This window comes from Grampus griseus (genome assembly GCF_964374135.1).
Source record: "Grampus griseus genome assembly, chromosome: 13".
In the NCBI taxonomy this organism is placed as follows: domain Eukaryota; kingdom Metazoa; phylum Chordata; class Mammalia; order Artiodactyla; family Delphinidae; genus Grampus; species Grampus griseus.
In genome coordinates, this window is record NC_139007.1 from 5,857,554 (window position 1) to 5,871,136 (window position 13,583).

The window sequence follows — 13,583 nt, forward strand, 5'->3', positions numbered from 1 at the left end:
CCTCCATGTTTCCACTTTGGTAACCATAAGTTTCTGTTTTGTTAATAAGTTCATTTGTATCGTTGTTTAGGTTCCATGTATGAGTGACATCCTATGATATTTGTCTGTCCGACTTACTTCACCTAATATGAGCATCTCTAGGTCAATCCATATTGCTGCAAATGGCACTGTTTCATTCTTTTTTATGGCTGAGTAGTATTCCATTGTATATATGTACCACATCTTCTTTATCCATTCCTCTGTCGATGGATATTTAGATTGCTTCCATGTCTTGGTGGACTCTTGGGGGGCCATCAAGGAGGAGATAAGGAGCCAAATTTGAGTTATGTTTTGGAAGAGAAACAGTGACCACAGTGATGAATGAGCTTCTGGCAGGTGAATGTGGAGGATAACTTACTGTTTAGTGTCCTGAGAAAAGGGTAGGTGGAGGTACCCTGTTAGAGATGGAAAAGGCTGCTAAGGGAAAGAATATTTTGATAAAGAGTGGGTGGAAATCAAGAGTTAAGCTCCAGAGATGCTACACTGGAGATGCCTGGAGACATACCATTGAAGAGTTGAAGTAGGCAGGTTTGGAGTTCAGAAGAAGAGTTCTTATACTCATTCAGCCCATACTGAAGATATTTGTGTGAAACAGGTGTCTCACCAGGTTGTAATTTCTTTCTATGTAAGGACTTTTTTCTTTTTAAATTTTGGATCTTCAACAGTGTTTTATACAAGGCGGAGAATGGTTGAGGGGAAGGATAAAAGGAAATTGGCATATATCATGTCCTACTGTGTATAAGAAATGAGCTGTCTTTGGCTTAATCCTCATGAAAGGCTATTGACTTTTTACAGATGGTCAAAGTAAAACACAAATAAATGACTTGCCAAAGATCACAAAGTAATTGGAAAACCAAGTGTCTTTGTCTTCAGGGCCCAAAGATATCACATTAAACCCCAGTGCTTGCTAGTGAGCCTTTAGAAAACCTCATTCATTACAAAAAGTTACAAGGAGCTGTGTCAAACCTACTAGATGTTAGGACCCTAGTACATATCAGTAAATAGGTAAAATTCCTTTCCTTTCGGAGCTTGTAGTCCAGTGTGTGAGGCTGATAATAACTCAACATAAAGCTGGATAATATTTACCTATGAATATAGAGCCATAAAGAAAACAAACAGGTGATATAATAGAGAGGAATGAGGGAGCTGAACTTCTTTAGATTGGGTGGTTCAGAGAGACCAAGCTAAGGAAAACACAGTTTAGCAGACACTTGAGGATAAGAGTAGAGAAGAATATTCTAGTTGGAGAGGAAGAGCCTTGTGGTGGAGAGGAAAGACCAGGGGCAGCGAGCAGGACAGCGGTTTGGCTGTGATCCACAGACAGGCAGGTGCCAGCCATGCGGAGCCTGGGAGGCCCTCGTGTGGATCTGGATTTTACTCTAAAAGCACTGATGGGCCACTGAATTCTTTCAAGTGAGAGAACAACATGGTGTGATTTACATTTTTAAAAGTTAACTCTGGTTTCTGAGAGGAGGACTTGAAGGAACAAGGGTGGACTCAAGGAAGCCAGTCAGGCGGCCCTTGAATTAGCTCAGGTGAGAGATACTGGAGGCTTCCAGAGGGATCTGGAAAGGAGACAGAGGGAAGAAGCATGGTGTTGATAGATGGTTGTAGGAGATGCAGGAAAACCAGGACCACCCTTGCGTTTTTGGTTCAAACATCTTGAGTACCTGGTGGTACCTTCTAGGAAGATGGAGGAGAAGTGCTTTGGTGGCGGGAAATCAAGAGTTTTGCCCCCAAAAACGTTTGTTGAACTAGAGAACCACAATACTGGTCACATCAGATAATTATTCTTCTATGATTAAATACACGTGTTCTTGCACGACCATTCAGTTATGAATTGTCTGGGGCGGCTTCCAGGTCCTCCTAGCAGACTCGGTGGCCCTTGAAGCTGAAAATATTTATTTTTTGGCCCTTTATAGGAAGTTTACCAACTCTGCCGTAGAGCATGGCCAGACCCTAAGTTTAGAGTATGGTTTTCCTTTTTCTAAACCAGTGGCCCTTTTCCATAATCTTTATAAAGCCTTTGACTTCTTGTAAAGCCACGTTGGCATTATTAAGATACATCTTTCTGTTTCACAGTTAGTTTACTATTGTGGTTTATCTTTTTCTCTCTCCATTTATTTTTGGTGTCTTTCCTTGATTATTTCTCTTTACCCTCTAAAAGTGAATCTCTCCTAAACTACACTTCTCAGCCTCTTTTCTTTCATCTTCTTGATGTCGGCACAGCTCACCATGTCTCTTCTGCAGGTGTTTGCACGGAGGCCAGCCGACCAAAGAAGCTTCCACTATTTAGTAAAGGTCCCCGACTCAACTCATCATTCTCTAGCAGATCATTTACTGTTACTGACATTAGATCTAGTTCTGTTTGTTCGTCCCCTGTCTCTCCCCAGGTATCATGCTGGTCCCACGAGGGCAGGGACTTTAACTGTTTTGTTCACTGGTGTATTTCCAGTGCCCAGAACTGCACTTGGCATGTTATAGGTACTCAGTTGATATTTGTTGAATGAATGAATCTGTCCATTGTATTCTCTCTTTGGGGGGGGAACTTATCATGTCCACATTTTCAACTATTACTTCTTTTTTAAAAAATTTATTTTATTCACGTATAATTGATTTACAATGTTGTGTTAATTTCTGCTGTACCAACACGTGACTCAGTATATGTATACAACTTTTTCCATATTCTTTTCCATTGTGGTTTATCCCAGGATACTGAATATAGTTCTCTGTACTCTACAGTAGGACCTTGTTGTTTACATTACTTCTAATTAGAAGACAACCAGTTTACATCTCTAAGTTCTAAATTTGATCATGCTCCAGATCTCAGATCACTTAGCCTAAAGTGTCATTTCCAGCCCTTTGTTTGACTGCTTCTCTACCTAAACCTTCATGCTCTATTAAAAACGTTACTCTTTTTCTAGGGCACAGTAAGTTCCCTCACCTCATACCCCAGACACTGCTATTCTGATACTTCTGGAACATCACAGCCCTTTTCCAGGCTCTGGGTCTGCACAGGCTCTTTCTTCTTCCCCTAACTTATACTCAGCTGTCAAACCACAGCCCACATTCTCCCTCTTCAGAGAGGCCTTTCTTGGCCGACTGACCACGCGCCATCTCATCAGTTATTTCTTTCATGCCACCTGTCACAACCTTGAATCATCTGAATTTTTTCTTCACTAACGTACTGTGTGCATTCCCCCACTAGACTGCGAGCTTGTTAAGGGCAAAGACTTTGTGTCTCTTGCTCACTTGCTAGGTCCTCAGTGGTAAGACCCTGCTTGCAACACTCTCAGGGCTCGCTCAGTAGAAGTTTGCTGGATGAATGAATTTCCAGACAGAACTCTTGAGTCTACAATGATCGTTCTCCTGTCAAGTCGTAGCACTTGGCATTGCTAGTACTCTTCTGGGGATGGATGATTACTGTCTCGGGAAGCCCTGGGATTGTTGACCTTGGTTGTCGTTTCCTGACTGTATGGGTGCTTGTCTTCTTGCAGGTTCCTGCCTCACTCCCCTTGTAAGATTTGAATACCCATAGATATCAAAACAATACATCACACACACACACACAATGCTGCATACACAAACTCTCTCATTTGTTTTTACTTGGTTTATTATCATCTAAAGGTCCTTCCTCTAGGAAGGAAGGACAGGAATACTGTTCTTCATTTCACTGGTTGAGAGAAGAGGGAGAATTTACTTCCTAAAGCATTTTCTTTATTGATTTGGTTTTACCATTCAGGTATACATGCAAAATTGATTTGCATATCACATTTTGTTTTGTATTTATGTGAGGAATGAAATCATGAACTACTTGTGTAGAGAAGATGAAAATTTATAAGTGACATACCCTTTTTAAAACCTGAAAGAAAATTGGTATAATCAGGTTAAATTTCCCGCATTAAATTTTACATAGCGTAGAAAGAAAAAGGCTTTCAGAAAGAACATGCAATAGTTAACAGAAAAAGTGCAGAAAATAAGATATTTTAGAAAATATTTCTCTTTAAAGAAAGATTGTAATATTTAAAAATAGATTCTCCGATATATGTCTGCAACAGGGGTAGGCAAACCTTTTCTGTAAAGGGCCAGATAGTAAACATTTCAGGCTTTGTGGACCGTACAGTCTCTGCTGTAACTGTTAAACTCTGCTCTTGTTGCCTAAAAGCAGCCCTAGGCTTCATGTGAATGAATTGTGTGTCTGTGTTCCAATAAAGCTTTATTTGTAGACACTGAGATTTGAATTTTATTTAATTTTCACATGCCAAGAAATACAATTCTTCTTTTGATGTTTTTCAACCACTTAAAAATGTGAAAACCACTTTTAGCTTGCAGACCATCCACAAACAGCTGGTAGGACAGATCTGGACCGTAGGTTGTAGCTTCCCAGTCCCTGGTTGAGAGAGTTCAGCTTGAACAAGGGTGGTGTGTCTGCCTGGGGATGTACCATGTAATCATGTAAACATGTGTGTCAGCAGGATTACATGTTGGAGAATAGGAGTGACCTGAGAAGAAGCTGAGGAAATCCTCCATAGAGAGCACTGAAGTCTGGCAAAAAGGCCAGGAGCAGAAATAAGAAACAGGCCTTGTGCTGCAGAGGCTCCCAGGCTTCGAAACCGGCTAATGGATAATAAACAGAATCTGAAGCTGATAATTCACAGGTTTTTCTATTTTGATGCCAGAAAGGAACACACAAAATGATGAAATATTTAAAGTTTCACTATGTATAATATGTCATTGGAAACTAGCAAGTTGAAAAAAATCTTGCCACATGGTTACTTTCTTGACTGTCCATCAAGTTTGTCTACTTTTAAATATCAGGGGAGCCTGCTTTTTCTCTTAAAACAAATCTGTGAACTCCTAATGGGAAGAACGTTTCTCAACTAAATCTCTGTGTGCTGCTCTGGGTTGTGGGGATGCTACACCCTGTAGGTGGGATGGTGGCGGCTGAACTGATGGATGCTCTCAGCTCTCAGCACCCTGGTCCTTGCAGACGCACTTCCCACCTCCTCTGTTTCCTGGGAAGTGGTGGCTACAGGCTGCTCTCAGGGAGCCTGTTCTTTCCCCACAACCCTCAACACTCCAATCCCAGCCTTTGGGAAGGAGACAGAGTAAATGGGGGAAATAGAGCGGAGAGGAGAGAAACTAAAAATCTCTTTGAATGTCTGAGTGTTTCCTGGAAACGATGTTGGAGATCATGATGGACCAATTAACGTGTGTGTATATATAATATCTGCATTCCCTTTTGATAACCATTGCTCTTCAGGGGTGCCTAGTTTTGATTTTCTGTTGGGCAAGTAAGATAGTTTTATTTCCTCTAACTGAGTCACTATGTCGGTCTTTTATATTTAGTGCAAAAATATTACAGTAAGGCAAAGTAAATTTGCTGTTTATGTGTTAGGTCTAATCAAACTGCATCACACAGTACAAAATCCTATACTTCTGAGTAGGCAACTGAGATTTGAATCACAATGCCACCACTTAAGTGTCCTCTTCCTCATTTAAGAAAGGAAGGATACTGACAACACCAATACCCCCTGGGCTTGTTTTAAATATTAAATAAGGTATCATGTTTAAGGCATCTGGCCAAGTGCTGTGCTAGAAACAGGACCTGGCGCAGAGGAACCACATGATAAATACGTGCTGAATCAGTTAAGGAATCCGGTAATGACAGTGCCAAGGCCATGGCAAGTGTGCAATAAAATCAGCTGTGCTTCCCTTCCCTCCCAAACGCCCTCAGTAGTTTACAAGCCACTCAGCATTGCCATAGGAAAATAATGGCTTCTTAAGCTGCTAAGTGCCAGGGGGGTCACACTACATAGAGGCTCTGCTCAGCCCCCATGTGCTTGATAGGGGTTCAAGAGCAGGACTGAGTTCCTTATTTTTTTTTTCTTAATTATTTTATTGAGGTAGAGTTGATTTACAATGTTGTGTTAATTTCTGCTGTACAGCAAGGTGTTTCCGTTATACACAGACATACATTCTTTTTCATATTCTTTTCTAGTATGGTTGAGTCGCTTTCTAACACACTGACGCAATGCATCATTTCCTCCCTCCCAAGTTTTACTTACAGGATTTTGAAACTGTGCAGGTGACCATCTAGTAATATCGAGTGATGTTTTCCATAAGCAATTCCATTTTGATAACTGGCCAATTTTCTAATATTGGTGAGTCAGGACCCCGTTTGTACGTTGTGCCCTCTGAATCGACGTGAAAAATGATGCAAACTTTAAATATATGGGAAACATCAATAGAAGGGAGCAATGAGAAGGACTGCTTTTAGGGCATCCCGTAAACAGCTTCTTCTTTATCCGCCCCCGACAATGAAGGGTCTATGAGTATTAGGTGTCCTCCCTTGGGAGTTCCCTCCACTCATTATAGAATGTGAGTCACTGCATTAAGCATTTAGGTCAGTGCTTAAAAGTAGTGCTTTTGAAGTTCACTGTGCAGTCTGTGGCCATGGCTGCAACGGAAGTATGGAATTTGTCATTCACGATGCAGCCAATAGATTTTTAACCTGACTGACCTTGTGTAGCCAAATAACCAGAGAAGGCCCCTCTTACCTCTGGCAGAAGCTATCAGAAAAAAAGGAAGGGAGGGAGGGGGGAGAGAGGGAGGGAAGGGATAAGTAAAAAGGAAGGCTTATTCACTCCCTAGTGGTGCATTAAAGTACTAAAGGATGATCTCTATTTATTTTTAAGTGCAATTCCTGCCTTTGATCATCTGAATATAGTCAACATTAAGTTTTGACTATGTAATCCCATGCCTAAGGTCACTGAAGGACAAACAAAACAGAATGTTTGTTGTAAAAGTCAAATACTTTATCATACTATGGACATACAATGAGGTAGTTCCCAAGTTCCCTTGGAAGTGATTATGAGAAAACCTACTGGAATAGCCAACACTTCCATAGGACCACCCATGCTCCAGGTCCTAGTTAGGCACCCAACTCCCACATCTTGGCATATAGTTACTTATTTCATCCTCCAGCATCCTAGTGAGGTAGATAATATTATTATTCCCATGGTACAGAAGAGGAAATTGAGGCACAGAGAGATTAGGCAATTTGCCCAGTGTCACACAACGTATAAAATGAACTTGGAATTTATCTTCTAAAATGAGACTTTTGAGAGTGATAGGGGATGTTAATCATAATTGTACAAAATATCAGAGGTGAACTGGCACCGGCCCTAAAAAACTAGGACATCATAGTTAGCCTAAACTACCAAGGATTTGAATCCAGGGCCCAGATCCAGAGTCCACACTTACCCCACTCTTGTAAACTGCCACCTACCTCTGCTGGCACTCATTTGCCCATTCTGCTGTTTCCTACACCATTTTACCATACACTTTCACTCTCTAGCATTTTCCTTCCAGATGCCTTATTTTTTCTCATTATGTCTTTTTTTTCTTTTTTTTTTGCGGTATACGGGCCTCTCACTGCTGTGGCCTCTCCCGCTGTGGAGCACAGGCTCCGGACGCACAGGCTCAGCGGCCATGGCCCACGGGCCCAGCCACTCCACGGCATGTGGGATCTTCCCGGACCGGGGCACGAACCCGTGTCCCCTGCATTAGCAGGCAGACTCCCAACCACTGCACCACCAGGGAAGCCCATCATTATGTCCTTTTTTAATTGAAGTATTGTTCATTTCAATGTTGTGTTAGTTTCAGGTGTACAGCAAAGTGATTCAGTGATATATATACTTATATATTCTTTTTCAGATTCTTTTCCCTTATGGGTTATGACACAATATTGAGTAGAGTTCCCTGTGGTCCTTGTTGATTATCTATTTTTTTTATATATAGCAGTGTGTATATGTTAATCCCAAAGTCTTAATTTATCCCTTATTTTCTTGTTCATGATGCAACTGATTCAACTGTAGTGGGCCATTCATATTACAAGGATGAAAAGGACAAGAGTCCCCATCGTCCAGGACCTCAATTAATAGGGACAAAGGGCTAAAACCTCATGATTTTCCTCAGGAACAGGTTAGAAGCACCACCTGCTTTGATGAACCAAAGGAGAGCTCAGTGGTTACCAAAAACAAAAACAAAAGAACAACTCATGTGCTTTTAGACCCATTTGCAAAAATTTGCTTATGCTTTCTGATGAGCAAAAATCTATACCGAACCTCAATCCTTTGAGAGCTTGGCCAATAACAAATATGATGCTGTCAGAGGATTTTATGCTGCATATCCAAATGCAAAATGACAGCATTAAAAATGCAAACTGAAAGTCAGCTGGGTTTGTTCCAAGGTTTATCCATGATGAGTCACCTATTTTATTGCATAAGAAATCAAATCTAGAGTTGTAATTAAAACATGATGCAGTGAATTTTGGGTAGTTCACTGCATCAAGATGTGCCTATTTGTTCAGGGACATTGTGTCCTTTGAGATTTTTTTTTAACTACTTTAATCTTCTGTAAGAAAGACATTTTCTCAATTTTTGAGGAAAGACGCTCTATCATCTAAATACCCACGATTGGTTTTAATGCAGCAATTGTTACAGAAGCAAAGTATGTACATTGTGCCCTCATGCTTTGCATTGATGTCCTTTTGCAGCACTAGACACATATGTACTCTAGACATACTTTAAGGCATTCTTTTTTTTTTTATTGAAGTATAGTTGATTTATAATGTTGTATCTTTTTCAGATTCTTTTCCTTATAGGTTATTACAATATATTGAGTTTAGTTCCCTGTGCTATATAGTAGGTCCTTGTTAGTTACTATTTTATATGTAGTATTGTGTATATGTTAATCCCAACTTCCTAGTTTATCCCTCCCCCACCCCTTCCTCTATGGTAACCATCAGTTTGTTTTCTATGTCTGTGAATCTATTTCTGTCTTGTAAATAAGTTCATTTGTATCACTTTTTAGATTCTGCATATAAAATGCTATCATAAGCTATTTTTCTTTCTCTGTCTGACTTACTTCACTTAGTATGATAATCTCTAGATCCATCCATGTTGCTTCAAATGACATTATTTCATTCCTTTTTATGGCTGAGTAATATTCCATTGTATATATGTACCACATCTTCTTTATCCATTCATATGTTGATGGACATTTAGGTTGCTTCCATGTCTTGGCTATTGTGAATAGTGCTGCTATGAGCATTGGGGTGCATGTATATCTTTTTGAATTATGGTTTTCTCTGGATATATGTAAGGTATTCATTTTTAATCTTACCTCTTTTGAGCTCCCTAGTTCCCTAAAGACTAACTGCAACTAAATTTTTACCTGAGGGTTTTGGAGAACTTCAGTGAAGAAGGGAAGGAATTGAGGATTGGATTGGTCCAAGTGTTTGGTACAGGGACTGAAAGAAGGAGAAAATGAAAGTCATCTTTAAATCATTTTTGCTGTGTGGAAATAGTTTTTCATGTTAATTAATCACTGCAGGGTCATGAAGCACCACAGTGGCACCTTAGGCATCTTCCTAAGTAGGTTTAAGGTAAAGATGTACAATTTTAAACACTAAATATTTTAAAGAGCGTGTATACTGATAATTTGAAGGCTAGATTTGAAGCTTATCAGTCTGTGAAGTCATATCCCTTTTCATAATGTATTTATTGAAAATACCATCTTACTTTATGGACTACATATCTACTAAAATTAATGAATACGTGTTTGTTTCTATATCCTTCTGATGCTCAATACTATGCAACTTAAAGGACTTCTTGAAGAAGTTAGTGATCCTAATTGATTTTTATATTCTTTTAGTCTAGACTCAAAAGTCGATCTAATCTATATAGTCATCATTTAATACCCAATGTACCTCCAACTGAAGAATGAATGCATTTCATAATGTGAGATACATGCATGTATAATTATCTCATTTTTATATGTTTAAGAATAAGGTATTAGACCAGCATTTATTCAGGATAAAGTGATATATAATTGGTACAGAATAAGCTTCCTCCGTATGTTATTTATTTCTTTTGTTTGTTTATTTATTTTTGTTTTCTATCCAATGTATACGGAAACAGCGGAATTATTAGACCTCAAGATCCAACAGTTTATCTCTTGTTTGTTTTCCTGTATAGTAGAAACCAGAAATCAGAAAAACCTTCATTTCTTTTCATCAGTTTTTAGAGCAGAGAGGTGAAGTAAATTTCCTCTAAACACCAAGACAACCAAAGTTAGAGTCAAGGAATTTGGAAGTAGATGAACTTAGTTTTGCATATTGGATAAAGCTTGTAGGGCCCTTAAGAAAAAGCATGCTACTAATGTGCTGATCTGTCCATCTGTACACACTGAAGGCTTTGGACCCTTTAGGACACATGAACTGGGTTATTTCTGGACAACAAAGACTACATTGTTCGAATTATTAAAGAAACTAAAATAATTAGAGATGTTGTCCAAAAACAGCCTTTCACATCCATAATAATTTATGAGTTACCCAGCACCCTCTTTCCTTCAACATTTAATTACAAAATCCTTTTTTAAGCTTATTATGTCAAATTACAGGCCAAATGAAATTCTATCCTATGCTGAAAATGGATGTGTATAATTGCCTGAAAGAGCTTTAATAAAGTATAGTAATACATAACCAGTTTAATTTGCAACTGAGCCAGTGGTACAGTAATAGATTTATACAACTAATATTATTAAATTCTTAATTTTCATTCTCTCTTGTTTTAATTACAAGTTTCTTTTGAATGAAATCCACTTATGAGGAGTCTAATGGTTTCTTACTTCACCTCTCTTATTGGGATAGCTTTTAGAGTTTCCTCATCATATTTCCATTTAAATCTTCCAGGGAACACCTGAAACTTTAATGTGGAACAAGTATGGACCTATGTAAAAACTCAACAGATTACATTCCTTAATTGAAACTGTGTGCACTCAATAAGTGCTTGAGTGTTTACTATCATAGTTTTGTTATATGTAGTTATATATAGATGTATATGTGTGTGTATATATATAATATATATATAATAAAAATATATTCAGGCATTACCAAACATATTATTCATTAATTTTCTCAATATATGTTAAAATACTTACTGTGAGTAAAGACAGAATTCTCCATTCACATATATACATTTATTATTTTCAATTGTGGGTGTGCATTTTAAGAATCGTTTGTTATTACTGTCCTATTCGTTAAACGCTCCTGCATATTATATTGGCTCTGTGGTTATGGTGTTTTTAGTGCTTCATTATTTGAATCCTGACAGTTCTGTCTCCCAGAGCAATGTGTTTGTTTTTCATGTCTTCACGGTACCCCATCTCATCCAGGAAATATTTGTTCCAAAGACAGTGTTCAGAGGTAGGTGCAGAAAACTTGCTCTGAGGACAAAGTTCAGATTTAAATGAAAATGTCAGTCTGTGAATCAGGTGTGTTAATCAAAATATTTAACAAAAATACAGTAGGGGATTCTAACAATGGGAATGGAGGCCAACCATGAGCAACCAGGTTGGCCGCAGCTGTCAGTGCTCATGAGATTGTCCACCCAGCCACTGACCGTCACTGTATGATCCCTGCTGAAAGCGACAGAAACCAAATTAATAAGGAAAAGTCAGCAGCCCTAATGAATATCCTCTAATTTTAAGGAATCAGCACGTTTTATAGCTCTGATAAATATAATTAGGACTAGAAATTTTATTTTTAATATACTGCAAGGTTTAATTTGATCAATTTTGATAATGCTGAAAGATTTTAGTTGACATCATTACTTCTTTTTTCACAGTGGCTAGCATTCAGAAGCTTCCTGCGGCCTCTGTTCTAACAGACATCAACTTCCCAATGAAAGGACGGAAGGGCATGGTTGACTGGGCAAGAAACTCAGAAGACAGGGTGGTCATTCCAAAGAGCATCTTTACCCCCGTATCATCAAAAGGTAAATATGTGAAATAGTTTAAGCCTCGAACAAAAAATTTATAAGTTCAATTTAATAATACACTTGGCATAAATTCCCATGTATTAAGCAATTTAGGAAACAGTCTGCAATCACGACTCTAAACTTATTTTGTAACTATAGAAAACCTAATTTGGGCTTTAAATCTGAATTTACTTGAGGAAAGGCTCTATTAAAATGAAAAAAAATAATACAAGTGCAAATTATAGACCTGAGCTTGTCAGGGTCAAATTTCAGTGTTGACAGTCTCATCCCAGTGTAAAGCACTTGGCCTAAGATTTTAAGTTTAGGTATTGAAATGTGTTGTATTTTCCATTCCATGCAAAATAATTGTTTCTGCCTCACTTCTGAAAAAAAAGAGCTGGTATCTAAAAACAAATCTAACAAAAAATTAAGTTTTAAGAACATCTTCAGTAGCCTCTAAAATTTAATGGCCCTTTTCAAGAGTGACATTGTGGTCTTAATTCTTACGTTGGAAATTTTGACATTTTAACTGAGAGCTCCAAAAGAGAATTGGCTCTGCCCCATATCATGGGGAATTTTAACTCCTTAGCTGTAACTACAGCCGCTTCTTGTCTCAGCCTGCAGGAAAGTTACTTCATGACACAAAACCACTGAAAATACATCTTCTGGAGCTACAATTAATGCATGCAGTGTGTGGGCTCACTTGCCCGGTACAGTTAAGAAGGCATTACTTATACCTGGCTTTGCATTGGCAGATACTGGAATCCCCTTGTAATTAGGAGATTAAAGTTTTATAAGACACAATATTTTTCTTGCTGTTTTGCTAATATTTTAAAATTTTATTCTTTCTAGAATTAGATGAGTCATCGGTCTTTGTTCTTGGAGCAGTCCTGTACAAAAACTTAGATCTAATTTTGCCCACTCTGAGGTAAGCTACAAATTAATAAGCTGTTGTAATCTCTGTAAATTATTCCAAATATGTGATTATAGCTCATTCTATGAAAATAGTCAAACAAAGTTTGGTAATACAAAGGGCTTTTTTCTTAAATGAAATAGAAAATACCAATTTAATGAGCAGCTTATTAGCATATTGTGCATTGAAAAACAACTAGGAAAGACAATTTTGGTTCCTGATTATAGCCGTGTAATTCTTTTGTAACTAATCATGACTTGCTTTAAGACCAAGGGAAAAAAAAAGTAAGAGAAAGAAAACCTCAAGCCTCTATAATAGAACGGATCATTTTAAAATGAATCTGTCTTCTCCCTTTATTTGTACTTACTTGTACTGTTCATCAGCATTACATGAAATTAAAGGAGTGTCATGATGGCTGGGAATACTTGGTTTTGTTCATCTGCGCAAGATCTCAATTTGCCTCTAGATAAATATTCAATTACAGTTACATTAAGAAAAATGTTCAATTAGAAGACTAATTTTGGAAGAAATCCATTGATTTCTTTCCTCCCAGACATTAAAAAGAAACAATTACAGATAGTAATTCTACCAACATTAATTTATTTCCTCTGCCGTCTTAACTATTTTACCAGATTGTACAGAAAACATGATACGCATCTCTCTGCATGGTGCTGTTCTCACTCTTGGTGACCTGTTTCCTCCACCCCACCTCACGGTGGAGAACTGAGACAAAGTTGTATTTTAGTTAAATACAGCCACACGGCCGTGAGCACGTACCCACAGCCTCATGAATAAAGCTTTAAGTT

General features: G+C 38.2%; 1 protein-coding gene across 1 annotated transcript in view; it reads left to right on the plus strand.

Annotated features, from left to right (window-relative positions):
• ADGRB3 (adhesion G protein-coupled receptor B3) overlaps positions 1–13,583 on the plus strand; it is a gene marked incomplete at both ends in the record, with an annotated part of 793,681 nt that overhangs the window by 420,312 nt on the left and 359,786 nt on the right. Inside the window, 2 exons of the mRNA XM_082669119.1 lie at positions 11,733–11,882; positions 12,717–12,792. Coding sequence (XP_082525245.1) covers positions 11,733–11,882; positions 12,717–12,792 — 226 coding nt within the window. The remainder of the gene's footprint in view (positions 1–11,732; positions 11,883–12,716; positions 12,793–13,583) is intronic.